The sequence below is a fragment of the Polypterus senegalus genome, chromosome 3 (genome assembly GCF_016835505.1).
Source record: "Polypterus senegalus isolate Bchr_013 chromosome 3, ASM1683550v1, whole genome shotgun sequence".
In the NCBI taxonomy this organism is placed as follows: Eukaryota; Metazoa; Chordata; class Cladistia; order Polypteriformes; family Polypteridae; genus Polypterus; species Polypterus senegalus.
In genome coordinates this window covers 95,344,602-95,370,797 of record NC_053156.1, presented here as the reverse complement: position 1 = coordinate 95,370,797, position 26,196 = coordinate 95,344,602, and the positions used below count along the sequence as shown (strand labels likewise).

General features: G+C 37.2%; 1 protein-coding gene across 1 annotated transcript in view; it reads right to left on the bottom strand.

Moving 5' to 3' along the window:
- Positions 1–1,737: 1,737 nt before the first annotated feature.
- Positions 1,738–26,196, bottom strand: part of nus1 (NUS1 dehydrodolichyl diphosphate synthase subunit) — a 58,166-nt gene continuing 33,707 nt past the window's right edge. Inside the window, exons 4-5 of the mRNA XM_039747636.1 lie at positions 12,453–12,552; positions 1,738–2,817 (exon numbers count right to left, since the gene is read on the bottom strand). Of these exons, the coding sequence (XP_039603570.1) occupies positions 2,727–2,817; positions 12,453–12,552 (191 nt within the window). The 3' untranslated portion in view covers positions 1,738–2,726. The remainder of the gene's footprint in view (positions 2,818–12,452; positions 12,553–26,196) is intronic.

Genomic DNA, 26,196 nt, shown 5'->3' with positions numbered 1-26,196 from the left:
CATAGTCAATAAGCTGCCAGCTGTAACTCACATTTGTACTTATTAACAACAGAGAATTAAATCATTAATACATCATTACACAGATGAAGACCGATAGATGTAATCTACTACTACAGACAAGAAATATTCCAGCAAGAGACAGAGCTGAAAGCCTTGCTGAAAAATTAGGGTGCATGTGTTCATGATAACACACAACACATTGTGGCTGCTAGTTCACCCTTACCCATAAACCAGTTTGCACACTTCAGGATACAATGACAGACTGAGTCTTAAACTATAGCAAAAGGTTACCTGTGCACACTGGGAATAAAAGTGCTATCAGAGCAGGTTTAAGGTGTGAGCCAACAGTTAAATGGTTTTGTGTGAAACATTTGGGATTCCATAACAATATGCTTCTCAGTAATGTAAAGAGATTGCTTGCGACAGGTTTCCATGTACATCTAAAAAAAATTCAAACACAACGAATGATGGCTTGCTTTAAAAATGAGAAATTGTTAATTGATAAAGAGGGTTGGCGATTGATGAAGAAATGACATCAAAATTTGCATCAATATTATATGCAAACTACAAATACATACTATATACATATGTAAACTGAGAAACACAAAAATGGGTGCTGATGCAATTTTTCCAGGCCACGATGGTGTTTAAAAAAAAAGGTGTTATGGCAGGTACCAGTGGTCATAATCTAGAATTCAGCAATCCTGTAGAATCCGGTTTCATTTAAAAAATACTTTTGGGATAAAACATTAACCACAGTGGTAGATGCCAGTAGTAACATATTGCTCAACATACAGATAAGAACCGTGCAAAAGATATGTTTATTTTGGAATTACAACACTGCTGAGTGTTTAATAATTGAAGCCGTCTTGTAAATGATACCAGAAGGTAAAGGATAACAGAATTTGGGATCCAAAATGTTAAGATGAAGAACATAATGCATATCCTATACATTTTATAATGCTAATGATAGGATTATTTTCAGTTTTATGATAATAGAAATATTTTCTATTATCTTTATGGTTGAACTGAATGATACAGTTTCAAAGTTTAGCTCACTTGTTAAAAACAAATCAATTTTTAAAAATTTTACATCTAATTCTTAAAGTTTCAATTTTTCTGGAGCAAAAATAAATAAAAAATATGGTATACAGAGTACAGAACTTTTGATATTAACTCCAGGTTCTAGCTCCAATATTACACTGTTTCCAAAGCGAAGATAACTTTGTGAACTTTAGTAAAGGCTTACTTTCACTTGTAATTAGGAAGACAGACTTCTATTCAGATATCTTTGGCTTTACCTTCAAAGACAAAACTAGTGTGATATGGCTCAATAGTTCATTACACAACTAACAGATAAAAACAGACAACATTTGGCGAAGATATTTAAACAATACAAAATGTTTCATAGTCAGGCAGAACTTCAGTATACAGTTGGTCAAAAGGGGTATACAGTGTGTAAAAAAAAAAATCGACTGAGAAAAATCAACTTATTTTGGCTAACTGATTTGACTAGGACTGCAAATATTTCTTCGATCAGTGACAGTACAAATTATTAAAAAAAACATTTTGCAAATATTACACATTGCTTTGATTTCTAATTAATACTTTGCAGTATATATAGAGATGCATTCTAAGTGAATGTAAAACAGTTGTGAGCAAAACAATAGCAGAGTTTAAGGAATTACAATGAATAATGTTCATCTTGCCAAAAAATAAAAAAAGACAACACAAGTATGAATTCAGAGAAGATCCATTTAATAGAAAACTGTTTTCTGTCATTTACATAATACCATCCACAACATTAAGCGAACATCAAGCCACAAAAAACTTAATGTGGAAGTGTGCTGACATATGCATCTTATGAATTCTGCATTTACTGACTTCTGGATGGAACAGACCACTTTCATAGCTCATTCAAGCTTAAAAATAATCATATTCTTTAACAGTCCAATTTAACTTCCCCCAAAACCATAGGGCTGACTGCATTAACATTTTAGAACTGATCTTTCAAGGGAACTGCATTAACTTTTGCTTTAGCTCCTGAAGAAGCCCAACGTGCCAATATCAACATTTGATCTCTAACTGAATACAACATAACCAGGTTTCTAACATGGTGAACTTTACAACTTAAACTAAAAAGAAAATTATAAATATACTCTCATCATCAATTTTACTGTCACTGATTAAAATAATAGCTTTGGACATCTGAGGCGTGGTGCTGGCAATGGTACACCAGTAATGCAAGAAAAAGTGTTAAAAGTCAGAACATGTTTAAAAACTACCAAAATTAAAAAAGAATAAAACAATTGAAGGTAACGAAATTCACATGGAAAATTTTGTGGATAAATAAATCTCAATTAGAATTGCAATGGCATTGATTTTGTTCCAAAACTGTTGAACCACCCTCCATAAAAGTATAGAGGAGAAAGCTAAGATAATTCAGTGCTAATTCATCTGATTGAGTCATTCAGATATAACAAAATGATAAGCAGCAACCAGGCAGCTTTGCTTACCTTGAAAAAACAGACTTGGCTCTCATACACATCACATTAGGCAATTAACGACAAACATAGAGGGGCAATGAGACAACTGTAGTCCCTGACAAAAAAAGCCAGTTTGGCTTTTGTCCACTGTTTGCCCTTGGGTACTTGCAAATATCAAGGAACAGATTTTTGTTTATTTCTGCAGCTTTAGTACATTCAAGTTCAATCCAATAATTGTAATCATTTTCCCAGTCGTTGTTCACAGGCAGCAAATCTTTCAAGTGCGCTGAAAAAATCTTCATAGGTGATGTTTACATGAGTAGGCAAAGAACTGCAAAAGAGAAACAAATACAATCAATCCAAAATAAACACACATTTACCATTATTGCTGTAAAATGAGAAAGCTGTGCATTTTGTTCTGAAAAGAAAGCATTAACATGACACATTAAGTATGCAGACAGATAAGGGCCTGTTAGCACCTGACCATTTTTCTAGTGTTTAGCTCGTTGGCCAGAATGCTCATAAACACCTTGGTTATTTACTATTACTTTCAACAATACTATTTACGCTTAAATATTTTATCAGTGAGCGGCTTAAAATGGTTGACAAAACTCCTGCATGCAGCATTTAGTGTTTTCAGCCAAACACCATTGAAATCAAAGGTAAAAATAAAATGTAAATAAACAAATATCGAAAACTAGCTGTTGTGCCACCAACCAGATTACACGGTTTCAAAATATCTAGAACTAAAAACTGGTGAAGAATTAAACAGATATTTACAGTATTAATAAAGATTTTGTTATTGGATTGCATGTTGCACACTTCTACTAGGCTGTACGACTGAGCACATTGCAAAGGAGTGGTGAAATAAGGCAAGACTTTTTAGCCTGGGACAAGATGTCACTTTTTCAGAGAGATACTTTTAAGTCCCGTGAGACAAGACTTTGTGCCAAGAGATTTAACCATACCTGGGGCCGGACATAAAAGACAAAGAGTAGACGACAATGTAGAACGTTGTAAAGAGGTTCCAAAATGTTTGTGTGATATGCATACAGAGCAGGTTAGAGATAATGAAAGTACTAAAATTCGAAAGTCGCAAAAAAAAAAAAATGATAGTACAGATTGCATTCGCACAAACAAACGGAAATTACTCCGTGAAATAACGGAACAGCAAAAAAAACTGAATATATTGTTCGGATTTAAACTTTAAGTTGGAGACTTGTAGATCGTCTAATTTCTTGTTGCCATCAGGGAAAAGTAGCGTTTCTTCCCAATGAAGAGGCGTATCCGTGAGAATTAAGATTTTTTGTTTGGTGAACGTGAAATCCACATACACAAGCAGTAGAGACGCGAAGTGGGTGGCGTGTAGCGCAGGTCAGGGGTAAGCGAGCGAAGACCCCTAGTATGTGTGTGTGCGTGTGTGTGTATATATATATATATATATATTTTTTTTTTTTACTTTAATTTATTTAAAGCATGTAACGTTTATAAAATCTAATCAAATTTAACAAATTAAATTTAATTCAAACCCTACCCAAAAGAAAGAGAGTAATGCCAACAGTCAGAGTAAAACTTGTGAGAGTAGTATAGAAGGAAAGGAGTCTCTCTCCCCAATATAAATGCTTATTCTAAAATATTATTGATTAGGTATCCTGCCAGGTTTCTTTAAAAAAAAGTTTTGAACAGTTCCTCTATAAGAGATTTTTTTCCAATTTCAAATCATATATAACATTAGATACCCACCGACTTAACAGAGGTGTGTTAGAATTCTTCCAGCAAAGCAAGATAAGTCTACGTGCAAATAGTGAAATAAAGGCAACTACAGTTTACTTGTCCTTCTCCACTTTTAATTCCATCCAGGAGTACACCAAACACAGCTGTTAATGGGTTAGGACTGATTGTGACACCAAGGCTGTCTGATAGGCATTTAAAAATGTTTGTCCAGAATGAAGCTGGAGCTTATTAGCAAAGTTTGCAGGCTGGATCTTGCCCTGGAAATATTTTGGACAATTTTAAACAAGATAGATGTGCTCGATAAAAAAAAAAGTAGGTTGAATAATTGAATGCTTTGAGCATATGGAGTTAGAGTGAATTCTATGTATGGCTGCCTTCCACTCCTTTTCTGAAATGTTGAGTAATACATCCTTTTCCTACTGTACTCTGGGATCTTTAAAAGTAAGAGATTTTAAAATGGTTTTATATATTATAGAAATGCTGTCTTTGCAGTCTTTAAGACTGATTAGTATCTCTTCTGGAATAGAAATTTGTGGAAGGTGAGGAAAATTGGGCAGATTTTGGTTAGCAAACTTACCAATTTCATAGTGAGATAGTGGAAAAATTGTGTTGATGGGAAACAAAATTTAGAGTGTAATTGTTCATAGGATGCAAAGACATTATTTATATACAAATCTCTAAATGATTTAATTCCATACGTTTTCCAAACATTAAAACTGTAAGTTTGAGTGGGTTTAAAAAGGTGGTTATCATGTAGACGTGCCACAGATAAAATATTCTCTAACTTGGAAGTGCTTCCTACATTGGTTCCACATTCTGAGTGAATGAAGGACAATTAGGTTAATATATTGACGATACCTTGTATTTACTGGAGTAAAAGCAAGGAATATAAAGAGGTACTGCAGAATTTCATTTATATATTGCAGAGCAAGCTAGTGCGTGTTCATTAATTTGTGTCAGTGTCCAGTTTTTTATAGCTTGTATACTTATCTTGGAGTTTAGACATCTTGGGTGAGAGAATACTTTCTCTCTCTTTAATTCCTGACTCAGACCTTTGACATTCCAGCTCACAAAGTTCATTGTTTGGTCATTGATACATTCCTTCTGAACTTTTGTTGTCATTTTATAATCTTAAATTAAGGTTGTACATTATTGCATATGATAGCTTTAAACTTAATTTCCAGTACTGCTAGGAGTTATGGCTATGAAGCCTATTGTTGTGTTAACATTTACAATTGCGGGGATGAAAAGGATAGAAATAGGTTGCTCTCTTTCTCTCCTCCCATAGATCCCCCTACCTTCAATATTATGTGCTCCATTATGATCAAATGCTTTTGTGCTTTTTCAGTAAACTTCAGCATATTGTTACGTTAGCACTTACAATTGTTTTGGTTTCATCCATTTCGGGACATGGACACCTGAGAAGGAACTCCCATTAGCTGCGGTGTTATTTTTCCTTTTTTTTTTTTTTATCATCCCCAAGTATCCTGTATTTACTCAATCCAAGAGACTTCAAATACAGTATATTGCAAGTACATATAAGCATGAAGGGTAGAAAAAAGGCTCAGAAAGAAACAGAAAAGACCGTTAAAGCTTCATCCAAGCCTAAACAGGCCTCAAGTTCAAACTCAAGGTACGGCCTTCCACAGACTGACCTGGACCAGACAGAATACAGCACAGATCTCCTGGCTTCTGCTGCATCGTATCCAGCCAGTAGCGAATGTGCAAGTGAGTCGGGGTAGGAGTACTCGCCCATTCCAGAAGGTTCACTAAAACTGAAAATGGCCTTACCTTCCACACTGTCAACTACCTTTCGTGAGCCAGCAATACTGACTCCAACTGGGCTTGCTACTTCACTTGTGGAACACTGAGAAGACCAAAATGATCTCTCCGAACTGAAGGTAATGATCGCCACAATGGCCACCGCTCTCAGAGAGCTCAAGAATAATATAAAGAACAATATAAATGATACAAGGAAAGATATACAGGACGTACACAAGACAAACAAGAAGCTGCATAAGGACATTAAAGACCAGGAAAAATGTTTAAGTAATAGCTTTGAGACAACATTTAAAGATAAATCAAGGAATAAAAATACAGGAAAATGCGTCTAAGTTTGAGACGCTCAGTTGCTCAGTTTGAAGACGTTAAACAAATGTTTACGACTTGTATTGAAATAGTTGAACAACTGACATATACCGCTGATAGAAAAGCAACGGCTGCAAATTACGAGTGCAAAGTACTCGGAGACAGACTAGCTGCACTGTAAGATGGATACAGAAGGAATAATATCAGAATCGAAGGTCTCCCTGTAAACCGTGAAAGCCCAAACCCAGTGAAATTCATAGTTGAACTGTTCTCTAAAATAATTGGATTGAATACCTCAAAACTAGAAGATTCATTGTGCGTTTTGACAAATTACAATTTGAATTAAATGTTATTTCTCAGACAGTAAAAATGTGAAAATAACCGCATATTTCTCCCGATTTCTCACCTTCAACTGCGGCTAAATGTGCCTCATTTTACAGAATTACAGTGCTTACGGAAAGCCGAGATCACATACAGCCTCTTGTATCCTGCTAAAGTGAAAGTGGTCATAGATAGATATATATAGATATATATATGCTTTATAAAAAGCAAAAAATTGCTGCATTTTCAAAAGTGACTGACTAAGATTAAAAAGCTGAAGCTTTCATTTAGTATGATTCAGGTTCTAAAACGACTAATGTCAACATGTATGTAGACTGAAATCTGATATTAAACAGTTTCCTGTTGCTGTTCTAATGTTAATAAATATAGATCTACTGTTGTAAGTCAAACATGTTGCATTATTTTGATTCACCAAAACAAAAATTTTATTAACTTATTACTGAACAACAAAAATCAAATCTACATGTTCTAAAAGTATGTTTTCTTTTAACAGTATTAATAATCAGCCTGAAGGCTGTTACCAGTGTGAGATTGCTCAATTCAAATGTAATTCACTGAATCTCATTAAATAAGCTTTTTAAAATGTCAGGGAATGCACAGAGCATGTAAATTTAGCTCAGCTTCTTATAAACATGCAAGCTGCACATAAGTATGCAATAGAACATTTTGTCATAAGTTTCCTCACATTACAAAAGTGAATTTAAAAAATAAAGACACAGCCAATTTTTTTTTTTTTTTTAACTGCAACTCATGTGTGTTCTCTTATCAATGTATATAATGGTGTTTTTTTTTTTACACTTTGCTGCTCCTTATTCAAAAGAAAAATGCGGAATAAGGAAGCGAAGCCTGGGACACAGGTACAAAAAACAAAAAAAAAGTTACACAAAACTCACTAGAATATTGAAACTAGGTATTCTTGGCACCTGAAGTGAAACAGTAAATCATCGTTCGTATGTGTCCACTACTGACTGTGACGATGCGGGTTCAGCTTCATGCTCCCTTTCAGCTTCTGGGAGCCCTTGAACCGATCACCGTCAGTAATGTCACCGATGAGCTTAGCAGTGAGGCAACAACAAAACAAGGGGATTGTGTCAAAAGTGTCAAGTGCTTTTATTAAAAACACACAACAAAACCAAGTGTTCAAATAAAGAGTGCAGTGTTTCAAAAGTCAATAAATAAATAATCCAATAACAGTAAGTGAAAATGTGGAGGTTAAATAGATACTTTATTAATCCCAAGGGGAAATTCACATACTCCAGCAGCAGCATACTGATAAAGAACAATATTAAAGAGAGATAACAATGAAAGTATAACAGACAGACAATAATTTTGTATAATATTAAAGTTTACCCAGGGGTGGAATTGAATAGTCGCATAGTGTGGGGGAGGAACGATCTCATTCTGTCAGTGGAGCAGGACAGCGACAGCAGTCCGTCGCTGAAGCTGCTCCTCTGTCTGGAGATGATCCTGTTCAGTGGATTTTCCATTATTGACAGGAGCCTGCTCAGTGCCCGTTGCTCTGCCACGGATGTCAAACTGTCCAGCTCTGTGTCTACAATAGAGCCTGCCTTCCTCACCAGTTTGTCAAGGCGTGAGGCATCCCTCTTCTTTATGCTGCCTCCCAGCACACAACCGCGTAGAAGAGGGCGATCGCCACAACTGTCTGATAGAACATCTGCAGTATCTTATTGCAGATGTTGAAGGACACCAGCCTTCTAAAGAAGTATAGTCGACTTTGTCCTTTCTTACACAGAGCATCAGTATTGGCATTCAAAAACAATAGAAAAAAGTCTTCTTAAAAATAACGAGGTTAAAATATAACAGGAAGCAATCTTTTAAAACAACAAAGCTCTGTGTCTTCTTTCCTGTGGCAACTCCCCTACTCCTCCCATCTGGGCTCCTCAACAGGGGAGTCGCTGTACCTGCAGCTGGCCTTCTCTCTTCCCGCAAACTCGTCAGTCGCTCCGGTAGGCACCACCGAACAGCGACTGGGTTCCCCAACGACCAAGGCTCTCACGCTGGGGCCACCACGTCCCAAGTCCCGACTCCCGCTGCCTTCTGCGGCCTTACACGGAGAGTCATCCGCCTTCCCGTCACTCCCGCCCTTCAAAGTAAACTCTGCAGGAGCAACCACAATTACCACTCCCCTGGGTGTCGGCCAAACACCCAGGCTGCCTGCTCAGCTGCCGTGAGCCTGCTCTCGCTCGCTTGTTCTCCCGCACAGACTTTCTCTCTCTCTCACTGCTTCCTGCTCTCCAGCACAACCTCCGTTCTCTTCCTTCTTTCTCTTTTTCCTTCTCTCTTTATTTTCTTAACCGTCTTGGGCTTCTCTTTATAATGGATGTGTCAGCTGTGGCAATCAACAGTTCCCGGGAACAATTATGGAGCGGTATGTCTCTCACCTGTGCACTTAGGTGAGAAACATCCGCAGCATGAATCCACTCGGGAACCGCTTCAGCCACACTACCACACCCCCTCGCTAAGCTACGAGCGCGGTGTTTAATTATTTAAAAGTGGCTCTTTCGTCGTGAGCTGTGGACCTCCTACACCACACTGACATTTTACTATATTTTGTTTTAGATGTTCCTAATATCAAACTAAAAATAGAAGGTTAGAATAAAATAGAGACAGAGGACTGTTATTAAGTTCATCATTATTATTGGCCATTCTGATGTAGTGCTGATGTACATTTTCCTTTATTATTTACATTGATAACATTTGCCTATACAGTAATCCCTCACTATACCGCGCTTCGACTTTCGCGGCTTCACTCTATCGCGGATTTTAAATGTAAGCACATCTAAATATATATCATGGATTTTTCGCTGGTTCGCCGCTTTCTGCGGACAATGGGTCTTTTAATTTAGGTTACATGCTTCCTCAGTTTGATTGCCCAGTTGATTTCATACAAGGGACGCTATTGGCGGATGGCTTAGAAGCTACCCAATCAGAGCACGTATTACATATTAACTAAAACTCCTCAATGATATAAGATATGCTTCCCGCGCCGTGCTTGTTTTCTTCTCTCTATCTTTCTCACTCCCTGCCTGACGGAGGGCGTGTGAGCAGAGGGGCTGTTTGCACAGAGGACACGGAGGCTCCTCTACAAAATGCTGCTTTATCGCGGTGCTTCTGTATACTTAAAAGTACGTATTGATTGTTTGCTTTTCTTAGCAAGCACTCTCTCTGACATTCTCTGCTCCTGACGGCGCTCTTTTGAAGATAAGATATGTTTGCATTCTTTTAATTGTGAGAAAGAACTGTCATCTCTGTCTTGTAATGGAGCACAGTTTAAACGTTTGACTAAAGGGTGTTATTTCATATCTAGAGGGCTCCAATAATGTTAACAGGGTGGGAGAGTTTATAAGGGCTTAAAATCTATAAAAATAACCATACAAACATATGGTTTCTACTTTGCGGATTTTCACCTATCGCGGGGGGGTCTGGAACGCAACCCCCGCGATCGAGGAGGGATTACTGTATTCTTAATCACTTATTCAGTTCAGGGCCAAGAGAATTATCCTGTAGCAGTAATGTTACTTTTGATAACAAAATCAATTCACTGCACAAAGTACTTTTTGTGCTTTTGATAGCTTTAGCATGTTCTTCTCAATGGTGTAATATAATCTCCTTTCCAGGTTGACTTGAATCAATAAATATTAGCAAAAAGCAGAAATCAGTAGTTATGGAGTGTGTACCACCAGCATTGTGTGATAAAATACAAGAAACTCTGATTACTTGCACTTTTAAATGTTATACCGATATAAGAAATGCATTAATCATTTCACTTAATTAGCCAAAAACAGCAAAACAATACATAACAAGTATCATATTCTGTTCTAGTGATCTGCTAAAATTTCAAAAACCACCCAAAATAATTGGAACAGAATTTTTTTGTAAACTTGTCACAAAGGGAAGCTGGAGATAGCTGTGGAGTTATAGCTGTTCAAATAGTTTGCTCTTTTGAGTGAAAATTACAAAAAAATTCTTTCAACATAAGGGCTAAATACTATCAAGAGTAAATTTATGGAAGTAAATGGATTTCCTTTCAATCTGATAAACTGTACACCTTTCTTTTCTTTGTTGGTTCACAAGTCAGTCCTGGTGATACATAGAAGTCTATATATGCAAGAATTCATCAGTTTACCTGATACTATATGCTTATGTTATTTCTTCATGAACATGGCATATATGCATTTGCCACACGAAATTGTGCCCATTGCAAAACATCAGGACTAGCTATGTATTTTTTTAAATTTATAGAAAACACTTAATTTTAGAACACACTTTTGCATTGCACATGCATATATACCATGTTTGTGAAGAAATAACTGACTTGAAAAATAATTAACTTAATCTTTAAGGATTTACACAGCAACATTCTCGGACAAACGTGGAATTGCAAACTGCCTGCAGCTCTTGCAGAAATGTGGAAGGTAAGGCAAATAGTACCTTTAAAAAGACAGATACCCAAGCTTGTGAGAAACCTGCAAGTGTTTTCAATAAACAGGTTAAATATGTAAAAGCCTAGACTACACTACCAGGTTATATTCAGGGATGGGGAAAAAATGAAGAAACACAAAATAAATACCACAAACTGGTATCAGTCCCATACTTACAGGCTCACAAGTTTAAAATGTTTGGTATGCATTAAAAATTCCAGAGAAATGTTTTGCACCAGCTGAGAAATATTTATAATCTCTGATTTGAAAACATCAATAAATGAGCTGCATGAATCCAAGATCTACATAAAAATGGACTTTACTTTTTTGATTGAGATGGACTAAAATATAGACTAAAAAGTGTAAAATCATGTAAACAGAAAAGACAACGTTAAATAACTGCAGAAGTCTGTTATTCTAAATTTTGTGATTTGTCATAGATGACTTCCAGGATCACAGAAAAGGATTTGGCTACAAATAAGATGTGATGTAAACATTGTCATTAACTTGAACCAAGTGGGCACAGTGTTGCAGTGGTTAATGCTGCCAACTTAGAAATCAAACAATGTGGATTCGAATCTCACATGTGGGCACTATTCTTATGGAGTATGCAGAGTATCCTTGCGTCTGTGTGGGTCTTCCTCCTAGAGGTCTAGCCTTTTCTCCAAGTGAGCTAATTATGATTCTAAATTGGACAATGTGATTGAGGGCAAGTGTATGATTGGGTTCTATGATAAACTGATACCATCCAAAGTTTGAGCCCATCCTGATGTTTCTGTGACAAACTCAGCTTGACAAAGCCCTTAACTGGAATTCACAACAATGTAAAGTCCTCTGAACTGAGTAAAAATGTCATTGCTAAAGGAAGACACTTTTGGAAAACAAATACTATTTTACTAAAGATATTTTTTTTTACTAAACTTCAACACTGACTTGAGAATATGTGCAAAACATATGTAATCAAAGTAGGTCTTCCATTGTAATAGTACACAGTATATAACCTAGAAGCAATTTTCCAAATCCACCAAAATAAAATTCACACAACATGGGTTTAAACTGAATTAAAATGTAATCAACTCAAACCTGAAAAATATGCAGTCTGTTAAAAAAATAATAAACATAATGTAAGCTATTGCATTCAGTATTCAAAGTTAATATAAATGCAATTTATAATCAAGAAATGATGATGTAACCAGGTGCCCTTTAAGCACATTGGTTTGATTTAACACATGTGCACCAAAAGCTTACTGAAAAGCTCACTATGAAAGTAAGAATTGAATCTAAGCTTATTTTACTTTTTATTTTAAGTTAAATATTTAGAAAAGAAGACAGAATAAAACAAAGAAATAAAGCAACTTACATGAATTCAGTCAACCTGATGTGCCACGGAAGGAATCCTAACGTGCTCTCTATAGGTCCAAACTTCAGAACTAAGTCAGGATCTGGAAAACCCTTTGGACCTGAAAATATACAGAAACAAAATTGGATAGTTCATCGGAACTTTTATTGAAGAAATATGCAATATCGTGATAATCTCTACATTTCTGTTTAGAAAATATATATTTTGTATGTAGGCATAACTATTACAAATAAGACTAACACCTTGCTGACACAAGCAACAAATCAGAACAACTTTGAAATCATGCATATACGTACAAAGTTATTAAAAGTGCTTCTTAAGTATACATGTGTCAATTTAGAAACAAACTGTTTGTTGTAATTTCCATTCAAATATTTAATAGATAAATGATTTTGCATTAACAAATCACAACAAGGAGACCAGGGATCAAGCCCCGGGTTCTCCCCGTGTCCACATATTTTTCCTGTAGGTGCTTAGGTTTCCTGCCACCAAAGACATGCAGGTTAGGTAGATTGGTGTTACTAAACTGGCCCCTGAGATTGTGTTTGATGTTGTGGTTTGCTCCTTGTCCAGATACTATTTACTTCCTGGTGATACTGCTCTGGATAAGTGATTTTAGAAATAGGGATGAATGGACAATGTTAAAATCATTAAGATATTGAGGGCAATTTGATGTACACAACCACATTTTTCTTGCATCAGCCATGTCAGTATTTTATAATAAACAAAGAGATTGTATATTGTAATAACCTAATTCAAGATTGCATATCAAAACCCTCAATAGATCACATTTTATAATGCTGTATATAGCAACACCTATGCACCAACCAACCTAAATTACGTGAAGTGCATACATCTATGACAGATGTTTAAAGATAACTTATCTATATATATAATTCACTAAGGCAAGACAACCATGGAAAGCACGCCGGAAGGGGCATTGATTCACTAAGCCGCCGACAAGTGAGACACCTATGGCGCACGCAGATAGGAGCCACGCCCACCAACTCCAAGACCATTGGATACGACGACAACTCACAGAGCCACGCCCACCAACTCGGACTCGGCGACACAGAAAAACCGGCGTCATTTATATTCGTCTGTCGTAGAGGTCACATGCAGCTCCGACCCACGTTGACTGTTAATAGAGGCATGTTTCTCGCGGAGGTGAATCGCCATATGTGGCGTGTAGAAACTGTTTGCGAGGGGTATCCCATGGGATCCTTAAAACGTTCCTTTACAACTGAGGTTAAAACACAATGAAGTGAGCAGTCTTTAAAAACGAAGTTTTCGTTACGACGCACGCACGCGTGCACTATAGCAAACTGTTTTACACGCTACATACAGCAATTCGCATCCGCGACAAACATGCGTCTTCTTAGATACTCCTGCACTTTGTACACACCCCCCTCCCACCGTGGTCGGGTGTCTTGGTGGATTATATATAGAAAGGCAGCCAAAACCGCACAGAGCAATGAAAAGTCTACATGAGTCACAGGTGCATCTGGACTGTACAAAGACGACAACGACTCGAGTGACGAGTTGGAGGTGGGCACATGAGCAGGCGGTGTATACTGAACGAGAAATCAGCAGACTAGCATGACGGAGGGAGCGGAGTGGATGTCCTTCTCTCCTCCCGTTCCACCCTGAGCGCCTCACGGACGATTATGTGTTGGTTCGTTCCGTGCATTGGTTAAAACCCAATGAAGGAAGCAGTCTTTAAAAACCAATAAGGCCTGTGCCTCTGTTTCATTACCGTCTCACCTGCTTCACCAATGCAGGCCCCGCAACAGGCGATCCAGCCAACCGGGTAACCAAAGTCTTTGGGTTCAGGGGGGAGTATGGTTACAAAGCTGAAACTTAAAGGAATTGACGGAAGGGCACCACCAGGTGTGGAGTCTTTCGCTTTATTTGACTCAACACAGGAAATCTCACCCGGCCCAGACACGGACAGGATTGACAGATTGATAGCTCTTTCGATTCTGTGGGTGGTGGTGCATGGCAGTTCTTAGTTGGTGGAGCGATTTGGCTGGTTATTTCCGAAAACGAACGAGACTCCCGCCTGCTAAATAGTTACACGACCCAACAGCGGTCGGCATCCAAATTCTTAGAGGGACAAGTGGCTTTCAGCCACGCGAGATTGAGCATTAACAGGTCGGTGATGCACTTGTATGTCCGGTACTGCACGCGCTACACTGAATGGATCAACGTGTGTCTACCCGGCGTGGGTAAGCCATTGAACCCCATTCGTGATGGAGACCGTGGCTTCCAAATGTTCCCCACGAACGAGAAATTTCCAGTACGTGCGGGTCATACGTTCGCACTGATTACGTCCCTGCCCTTTGTAAAGCCCCCCATGGTCAGGTGACTTGGTGGATTATATATAAAAAAAAAAAGCAGCCGGAACCTCAAAGAACAATGAAAAATCAAAGTGGAAATTGACTGAGACAGTGTTTGGAAAATTAACAGTCAATGTGACTCACATGTGCGTGTGGACTGTACACAGACGAAAGCGACTCAGGTAGGGTGTTGGGGGCGGGCACATAAGCGGGCAGTGCGTACTGAACGAGCGCCGTTCAACCCCGTCCTTCGCTTTGGAAGGAGAAAGCGCGACAGCGCTCCTCCGGTTTTCAGTCACGGACAATTGTATGTTGGTTCGTAGCGTGCATTGTTGCAGTGTTACTTTTCTTGGTGGTTTATTAAATTACGGATTTTTCAAATGTTTATTTTTTCCTCTGTGCTTAAAAATCATTTAAAAAGTGGCCTGATTATGCAGCGTATCTTACGCTGCGGGTTGGCTAGTTTATTGAATTTCTATAATGTGCTTCCTTCCACATCGCAAAGATAAGCATATTTGCTTGATTAGTAATGCTAAATATGCCCTGTGAGTGGGCACAAGTGTCTGTTTGAATGTAACAGCATTTTATCCTGGGTTGATTTCAGTCCTATATTACAATGATGTGAGGAAAGGTTCTGTTTCCCTGCAACTGTAGAATGAAAAAGTGAGCGTGTAATTTTGACTGATGAACATTTATAAAATTATGCCAAATGTTTTATTGTCCTATATTTAACACTACTGTATTTGTAATTATTGTACAACCTGCTATACATAAGTGGTGGTGTTTGTTACAAGAATAAACCTAATGCATTTTTGCCAATTTATCCCAATATAATTGAGCTATAGGATCTGTAACATCAAATTATAAAATACTATTAAAGGAAAATAAAGGGTCTAATTTAAAGTAACTTGATTTTAGCAGCACTTCAGGAACCAATAACGTCAACAAGTATGTTAATTTCAAGCAAGACGTTTTGGTGTACACTGGGCTTCCATCTTGGGGAAAAACTGTGTTGGCAGTTACAGATATAATTAACTAGCAAAATACCTGCGCTTCGCAGCGGAAAAGTAGTGTGTTAAAGAAGTAATGAAAAAGAAACATTGTGTATATTATATATATATATATATATATATATATATATATATATATATATATATATATATATACACGTATATATAGCAAAATACCTGCACTTCGCAGCGGTGAAGTACTGCCTTAAAATTTTTATTAAGAAGAAAATTAAACATTTTTAAACTGAGGGAAAATATGCCAATAATTATTTGTTAAGGATCTCTTTGTATACCATGTTGTCAGTTCGGCCTTCCGGTTGTAACATGACCAAGCTGTGCACTGAGCTTACTCTTGAGCATGTAACTTACAGTTGGCCATGTGAACAGTAAACTTGTCTCAAATCTCACAGCTTGGATCGCTGCTGTCATAATCGGTTTGAGTTTCATGGTTTGTTTCAATTACGACAATATTTGCAGGATTTGTTGTGTTGAAGTGACATTTGGCATCTGTCAAGCGTTGTGAGCACACAACCGGTTTCATCGATAAAATCACATTCAGCTTTTGAGAGTTTAAACATTCATTAACATCAAAGTGTCCACTACTGAAATCGACAACCTGTGAATCTAAGGTGTTTAAGAGGCATTGGCGGTTGTCGAAAGGTGTAAAATATTTGGCCATTTTGGTACACTTGAAAGCGACAACTGAACAATTTAGCGGCAGCCATCAACTCACATGCAGAACCATAGGTGAAGGGCTTAAGCATTTCACTCTTATAGTGCTCCTGTGTAGTATAAATATCTCCTGTACCGTCATCAGTCCACACTTTGAACCTGTCCCAGTCATTCAATACATAAGACAGAAAGTTCCTCCAGATATCAAGAGTGAGCCTGATATGGCCGTGCAATATGTAACAAAGAGAATGGAAAAGGTAGGTGCTATCTCCGGGCATGGAAACCACTCGGTAAGTGACAGTTCTTTGATCGATAGTGATCATCTCGATAGACATGGTAATGGGGGTTGGAATGATAAAGGAAATGGGTACCTGAGCAATGTAAAGTAAGTGTAAAATACCTATACAATAACTATAATTGTAATAAACAAACAATAAAACAGCGGAGAAGCCGTGGATTAAACAAAAAGGCTGTAGCTATCAGTAGGGAGATGTGAATCCCGTGGCAAAGCAAGGAAGGGAATGTAGAAACCGGAGCGACGGACGGTCTTATATAGGCAGGCAGCCAACAACGTGGGAGGCGTTGGGATGGGGGACCCAACGCCACCTCACACGGTGACCGAGGTGCAGGCTATGGGTATATATATGTACGTAAGTAGGATTCAGTTAGCGTTGGAAACCTGTGTACCAAATTTCTTGAAGATGGGCCCATAAATAACAAAGACTGTTGAAAAGTTCAATATGGCGGCCGACAATGGCATCATACCACCGAAATAAGTACGTACATTGGTTTCAGTTAGCGCAGGGAAGCCGCCTACCAAATTTCGTGAAGATGGGGCCATGAATAAGAAAGTTCAACATGGCAGACGTTGTTGACCGTTATGCGTAGAATTTCGAAATGAAACCTGCTTAACTTTTGTAAGTAAGCTGTAAGGAATGGGCCTGCCAAATTTCAGCCTTCTACCTACACGGGAAGTTGGAGAATTAAGTGACGTTTGGAAAATTCAATATGGCGGCTGACAGTGGCGTCATACCACCGAAATAAGTACGTATATCGGTTTTGGTTAGCGCAGGGAAGCCACCTACCAAATTTTGTGAAGATGGGGCCATAAATAAGAAAGTTCAACATGGCGGATGTTGTCGACCGTTATCGACTGTTTACGTGTAGAATTTTGAAATGAAACCTGCTTAACTTTTGTAAGTAAGCTGTAAGGAATAAGCCTGCCAAATTTCAGCTTTCTACCTACATGGGAAGTTGGAGAATTAGTGAGGAGTCAGTGAGTGAGTGAGTGAGTCAGTCAATCAGGGCTTTGCTTTTTATTAGTATAGATAAGTAATATCTTGATGTACAGTGTATTCACACTACTTCACTTTCTTCACATTGTGTTGTAGATTTAATTTTGAATGGAGAAATGTTCAATTTTCGACCATCAATTAACATTCAATAACCAAATATAATAAACTGAAGCTTGCAGATGTATTAATTATCAATAGCTGAAATCATAATCATTCATGTAAGTATTCAGACCCTGAATTCAGAACTTCATAGATGCTCCTTTGGCAGTGATTACAGCTTCAACTTTTCTTGGGCAAGTCTTTACTAGCTTTGCACATCTGGATTTGGGCAGTTTATTCCATTCCTCCTGACAGAGAATCTTTTCCCTTATGCTCTCATAATCCTTTAAATGAAATCTGGCAAGCTCCAAACTCTACCATAAATACCTAAATGATAGAGTACTACTAAGATGGCCATCCTTCCAACATTTTTTCCATCTCTAAAGAGGGCTTCCAAAGCTCTGTAAGAATGACCACTGGGTTCTTTGTCACATTCAAGACTAACTCCCTTTTTGCCTGGTTACTCAGTTTGGCCAGATGGCCAACTCTAGGAAGAGTCCTAGTGGTTTCAAATTTTTTCCATCGAGGCAACTGTGCTCCTGGGAACACTCAAAAGTTTTAGAAATAGTTTTATACCTTTCACCATAATTTTGTTGCAGAGGACCACAGAAAGTTCCTTGGAGCTCATGGCTTGGTTTTTATCCCGAGATGCAGTGTGAACTGTGGCACCTTATGTACATAGGTGTGTGCTTTTCTAAAGTATGTCCAGTCCATTTAATGTGCTACAGGCAATCAAGTTCTAGACAAAAGTATAATTAAAGCAAACATGATGCACCTCACCACAATTTGGAATGCAACACCAAAGGATCCGAATAAATAAGAGATTTCTGATTTTAATAAATTTGCAAACCTTTCCTAAACATGTTTTAATTTGGTCTTTACAGGTTGTTAAGTTTATGTAGAATGATGGGAAAAAAGGCAAATGTATGCATTTAAAAGGATTTCTAAAAAACACAAAGTGTACAGAAAGGAAAAGGGTCTGAATACTTCTTTAACATACTGTAGGTGTCCTGTTTTTCTGTATATTCAAAGATAAGGCTTAATACCAAGGATGTGGAGATATTCATTTAGCTATTAAGTGACAGAACTATTTCTATTATGCATTTTCAATTCTGTTTTTAATTATTTGTAAAATACACATAAAATACTAAAATGTGCCTAAGGCATCTGTTACCTCAGAGGACACAATTTACATTCCTTTTGTTACAGGTCTTAGCTAGATGTTACAAACAAAATCAAAACTGAAGGAGATCATATTTTTACCTAAACAGAACTTGGCTATGAAATCATAATTCAGTAGTGTTTTGTTATGTTGTTTGTAAATTGTACTTTTAACACATGGTGTTGTGATCTATTGTGAGAGACTTCCGTACTCTTTGAATGTTTTATTTAATTTAAAATAAATCAGGTGGTCATATGATTATGCTGCACTTGTATTAAATACATTCATCACGTAATTCTTTTGTACTGCTTTGGTAGTCCAGATGATTTTAGACAGTAGTAATGAGTACTTGAATCTGTTTACTTCTCAATTTGCTTCCTGCTGAGCACAGTTAATTTTCTCTTAGACTAATTATGTCCTTCCCATTTTTACGGAGTGCATTCCATTGCATGCCCATTATTTCTATGCTACCACGGTCAGAAGCAAATAGATACTTTATTAATCCCAAGGGGAAATTCACATACTCTAGCAGCAGCATACTGATAAAGAACAATATTAAATTAAAGAGTGATAACAATGCAGGTATAACAGACAGACCATATCTTTGTATAATGTTAACGTTTTACCCCCCCGGGTGGAATTGAAGAGTCGCATAGTGTGGGAGAGGAACGATCTCCTCAGTCTGTCAGTGGAGCAGGACAGTGACAGCAGTCTGTCGCTGAAGGTGCTCTTCTGTCTGGACATGATGCTGTTCAATGGATTCTCCATGATTGACAGGAGCCTGCTCAGCGCCCGTCACTCTGCCACAGATGTCAAACTGCCCAGCTCCATGCCTACAATACAGCCGGCCTTCCTCAGTTTGTCGAGGCGTGAGGCATCTTTCTTTTTTACGCTGCCTCCCCAAAACACCATCGCATAGAAGAGGGTGCTCGCATCTAATTTCCTCTAATTTAATTTCACTTCCAACTCTCCTATTTCATTGGTGGTGGACCACAGAACTCCCAGTTTGTAACAAAGCAAACGAATGAACGGTTTATGGCTCTAACCTTTCTTGTAATTTCTTAATTCTGTCTATGCTCCTTCATTATGGCAAAAAAGCTGTTCTTTCTTTCTTTTATAGGTTTTTTCAGTCCACGTCTCTGGATATGGAAGTGGTATTAGCATCCTCTTGCTGGCCAACTAAATACAATACTGTTCCACACACTTCCTATTCCCTTCATTTTTACGCTTAATTTTCATACTAGTTGCACAAGCTTCCAATACAGCCTATCACTGATATCCATCGTCTTATAGTACAGTTTTTTAAAAAAAAAAATTCTGACCACTACTACTTCCTCTCAGCTTTACGATCATTTTCAGCATGCATACCAACTCCCCTAGCATATGTAGCTTTCTTATTCTTCTCTCCACATTCTTTTTTTCCATCTTTCAACCTTTTATTATATTCATTCAATTGGCTATCAACTAATTCTCATTTGCATATGCAATATTGGTTTTCCTCTCCATCTGTCATTCCCCTATATGTGTCATACTTCTTATTTACATCACCAACTTCCTACTGTTATGATCAAGTTTAAGAATCTCAACATGACTGATAGAAAACTAGACAGTTCTGCTCCTTACCTACTCCATGTCACTGCATAACTTCACCAGAACAATTTCATGTTCAGCCCTGGCCCGCCCGGTATAGGAATATATACAGTGGTGTGAAAAACTATTTGCCCTCTTCCTGATTTCTTATTCTTTTGCATGTTTGTCACACAAAATGTTTCTGATCATCAAACACATTTAACCATTAGTCAAATATAACACAAGTAAAAACAAAATGCAGTTTTAAATGATGGTTTTTATTAGTTAGGAGAAAAAAACAAACCTACATGGCCCTGTGTGAAAAAGTAATTGCCCCCTGAACCTAATAACTGGTTGGGCCACCCTTAGCAGCAATAACTGCAATCAAGCGTTTGCGATAGCTTGCAATGAGTCTTTTACAGCGTTCTGGAGGAATTTTGGCCCACTCATCTTTGCAGAATTGTTGTAATTCAGCTTTATTTGAGGGTTTTCTAGCATGAACCGCCTTTTTAAGGTCATGCCATATCATCTCAATTGGATTCAGGTCAGGACTTTGACTAGGCCACTCCAAAGTCTTCATTTTGTTTTTCTTCAGCCATTCAGAGGTGGATTTGCTGGTGTGTTTTGGGTCATTGTCCTGTTGCAGCACCCAAGATCACTTCAGCTTGAGTTGACGAACAGATGGCCGGACATTCTCCTTCAGGATTTTTTGGTAGACAGTAGAATTCATGGTTCAATCTATCACAGCAAGCCTTCCAGGTCCTGAAGCAGCAAAACAACCCCAGACTATCACACTACCACCACCATATTTTACTGTTGGTATGATGTTCTTTTTCTGAAATGCTGTGTTCCTTTTACGCCAGATGTAACGGGACATTTGCCTTCCAAAAAGTTCAACTTTTGTCTCATCAGTCCACAAGGTAATTTCCCCAAAAGTCTTGGCAATCATTGAGATGTTTCTTAGCAAAATTGAGACGAGCCCTAATGTTCTTTTTGCTTAACAGTGGTTCGCGTCTTGGAAATCTTCCATGCAGGCTGTTTTTGCCCAGTCTCTTTCTTATGGTGGAGTCGTGAACACTGACCTTAATTGAGGCAAGTGAGGCCTGCAGTTCTTTAGACGTTGTCCTGGGGTCTTTTGTGACCTCTCAGATGAGTCGTCTCTGCGCTCTTGGGGTAATTTTGGTCGGCCGGCCACTCCTGGGAAGGTTCACCACTGTTCCATGTTTTTGCCATTTGTGGATAATAGCTCTCACAGTGGTTCGCTGGAGTCCCAAAGCTTTAGAAATGGCTTTATAACCTTTACCAGACTGATAGATCTCAATTACTTCTGTTCTCATTTGTTCCTGAATTTCTTTGGATCTTGGCATGATGTCTAGCTTTTGAGGTGCTTTTTGGTCTACTTCTCTGTGTCATGCAGCTCCTATTTAAGTGATTTCTTGATTGAAACATGTGTTGCAGTAATCAGGCCTGGGGGTGGCTATGGAAATTGAACTCAGGTGTGATACACCACAGTTAGGTTATTTTTTAACAAGGGGGCAATTACGTTTTCACACAGGGCCATGTAGGTTTGGATTTTTTTTCTCCCTAAATAATAAAAACCATCATTTAAAAACTGCATTTTGTGTTTACTTGTGTTATATTTGACTAATGGTTAAATGTGTTTGATGATCAGAAACATTTTGTGTGACAAACATGCAAAAGAATAAGAAATCAGGAAGGGGGCAAATAGTTTTTCACACCACTGTATGTTATGTTTCTCCAACAATATGCTTTTAAAGTCTGGTTTGTCAATAAACCACCTTAGTTAGTTTGTAACATTACCTATTGTAAGATTTTACATTTTCATCATTAGCTGGTTAAAAAAAAATACTACTGGTCAGATAAGACAAATTAATTAAAATTTCAAACTCATTGTGCTTTAAAATGTTCCGTATGTGTACCTCTTATCCTAATTTGTGGGAAACCAAACTTGGTAAGTTTTACACAAATCCTTTACTTCAGAACTCCTATAAACATCATTTATTTTGATGTTTTCAAGTTTTATTATGCGAGTGATCACATTTTGCTAATGCTTATGAATGAGTGCAAATCCAGAATAATGAAATTACTTGGACTGCCGTTACCTTCACTCAAAAAATGAATGACTGTGATGCGCCATTACTTTCAACTTACCATTCAGATATATGACATGTGCTTTCACTTATAAATTATACTAATGAGCATTAGTTGTCCTTAATAAGCCAAATGAATGACACAAATTCAGCTTTTGTAGATCTCTATTTATCTTGAAGTATGGTGTTTTATTAGTTCTGCATATTTCAGTAACTACATGTCTCTGTTAACACGTTAAATGTCATATTAATAAGGAGACGTCCCTTATTTCTTTGAGGCACTGAAACACTAAATAAAGTTTACTTTGATATTAACGGATGGAGCAATTCATGCTATCACTGGTGTAGACAAGCCAAACAGGCACTGTATTTGAGTCTTGCATCAATATTTACCTGCTGCAAATATTGTTAGTGCTTTCAGTCCTATATGCGTAACTGGATGCATGCTAGGCCCCCCTCCTCTATTCACGGCATTGAACTGCATGTGAACTGGATGGATTCTTGGGACTGATGGGCATCTGTAGAAGTGCTTATTGAATGAATGCATAACCTCCATTGATTTATCAGGACTATGTACAAAACTATTAAAAGAAATGCATCTCCTCTTACAAATGCAAGTTAAACAATTGCACCTTATTTGATCAGTAATGTTATTTCTCTTTCAAAGCTCGCACAAATCTGCTTCTGAATTAACTCCATAATGGGGTAAAAGTGTCAATAAGCCTGTGTGTGTTTTGTTGTTTCTTTTATAAAAGTATGATTCCTACACTTGCACATGGAAATTTTGTGCACGATAACAAAGCATTTCCAGACAGGACGTCTGTTTATCTTTGACGTGCTGATGTGGTGCTGTAGCTTTCCACTGTGAACCATTTTTATATGTAGTTTTTACTCATATATCACAATGCCTTGCAAAGTACGTTGTCTACTTAAAGTCACATATAAGCACAGTACAGACTCTCTCCATACTACCAAAACTATAAAAAGAAAAGCTGGTACCATTACTTTTTCAGAACTTTGGTACTGAATTAATACTGAAGAACTGGTCTTTGTGATGTTTCCATTTAAAATCTGTAATCATTACAGAGATTCCAAAAAAGCTGAAAACATTACTCAAACTCAGAAATGACACTAATTCCAAATTAAAGGTTCCACCTCTTTAAAATCAAGAATAAAAGGTTCCTATGTTTAAAATAAAAGTACCAAAACAAAAACTTATGAAAAAGGCATATAAAGCAAGTCTGCATCATACAGAACAGTATCCTTTCTACATATTCACTATATTCTGACATCCACTCTGTAACAGAGAAAAAAATTAGTCAAATACAAAATCAAAAGACTACGGTTTACTATTTGTATATTCTAGGAAAAAAGTAATTTAATGCAAAGTCTCATATGAACATGTGTTTTAAGAATGACAAACATGAAATGGTAGGGTTTTATTAGTAAATTTATTTAGTAACTTTAAAAATTAGCACATCTTTGTTTTACAAGTTCAATTGGATGTCAAAATTATTGTTAAAATGATTAAAAAAAAAAAAAAAAAGGTCAATCACTGGAAGGAGGATATTTTTAACGCTTTAAGTTTCTTCCATCAAATTACAGAAATGCATGGTGGTGAATTTTACTTCTAGTGTCATATTTCTGATCTGTAAAATAATAACAAGCACTTTTCTCATAAAACATATGTACTTTAAAAATAACCAGCAAAACCATAAGCTCTGATGGGGATATTTAAAAAGAAAATGTGTTGTTGGCAATGCTTAGTAGAAACAGTATTTCAACTACAGCAAAATACAACATTGTTTAAGGAGGGACTCAACATACACCTATGGACAAAAGATTCTGGTATGGTGACATTTGGGCAAGTGATTTAGAATTGCCCCAAGGACAAGAATGGCTTTTGAACAATCATAACAGGTTTTGAATACATAGCATGAACAGGTATATGCCAAATATGTCTTACAGAATATATCCATCAGTTCCAAAAGAATACCAGGAAATGTATTGTACATTGAAGGAAAAGTCTGGTATTTGTCAAGTCAAAGTTATTTCTTCATAAACATGGTAGAAAAGCATTTGCGACACAAACTTGTGTTCCAAAGTCCAGCATTTTCTAAAAATTAAAAAAAATTAAACTTGCTACACTGACATTTTACACTGGAATTAATGCATAATTAATTAATAATTAATGCCAATGAAAAAATGTATACTAACTGGAAAAAAAGTACACTGCCAACACTTATCTAGACTTACTGTAGGTTATCTAAAATTACCCTGGTCAAGACCCTAATTGTTAGCGTTGCCATCAGCTCCCCACCGTATTGCCATCCTGCTTGGTAATTAATACTCTGAATATCTCTAAGTGGATTAGGAGCTAATGTGGTTCCAGCGATGGTCTCACAAAACATATTACAACAGCTAATCACATGCTGATGATTTCTTATACTGCTGCTTCATTATATTTAATAGAAAAGAAAACCTAATCCAGCTGTCATAATAAAGTGGGAAAATTATGTTCTATAGTATTTAAAATGATAATAATCTATTTCAAAAAAATCTATTCTATTTAAAGATGCATCTGAGGAACTTTCAAAAATTTTTAAAATTTGGCAAGGGTTATTAATGCTGTATTTACAAAAATATTCTGGGCCTTTGTTAACATTTTACATGCTTCAGTATTGTTGAGAGACTACTACATGGTTTATTGGTTTTAATCGTTCTTGGTTGAAGATGGTGCTGAAACTGAATTCTAACTTTTCTTGTACTGTAGGGATATTTAAGAAGAAAAATAGTCATAAAATGATTTAGAACCATCAAGTTAACATATCTATAGAAATGATACTGGCTAAAATACAGCATGCTGACGGCAAGATAAAGATAAAAAGCTGAGCTTCTTTATACAGTAATTACAGGACAAGAGTTGAGACTGATGTCTAATCTCTACATGGTTTAGCCTCCTTAGATGACATTTTCTTCAGAAGGAATTGCACAGATCTTACCAAGAATGACTGCAGCACAGATGACCACAGATGGATGGTACACTAAAGGTATTTTGTGAGGTCATAGCAAGGATGAGTTTGAGGATATGTGCTGTCATGTGTTGCTTGCAGGCGAGACAACCCTGGCTCACAATTTAAAAATAAGCAAGAAAGCTTATGAAAAAATACACTGCTGTATTGGATCATGAAAACAAACACTGAATAGCAACCTGCAAAAATAAAGATTTTTTGTCGATTCATTTCAGATAAAAACGGAGTGGGTGATGTCACTGTGATAGGTTAAAAAGAAGGAGACATGAAATAATGCAGGAGAGACATTGTTCTTACCTAAAAAACCCGCATGGATGGGGAAGAAATACCCCCAAACATGACATTAATCTATTATAGTGGACTGAGTGGTGTTTGGCCTGTTACAAAGGTTTTGGAGAAATGAAGAAAGAAAAAAAAAAAAAAAAGAAGAAGAGTGTTATGAAGAAACTATACAA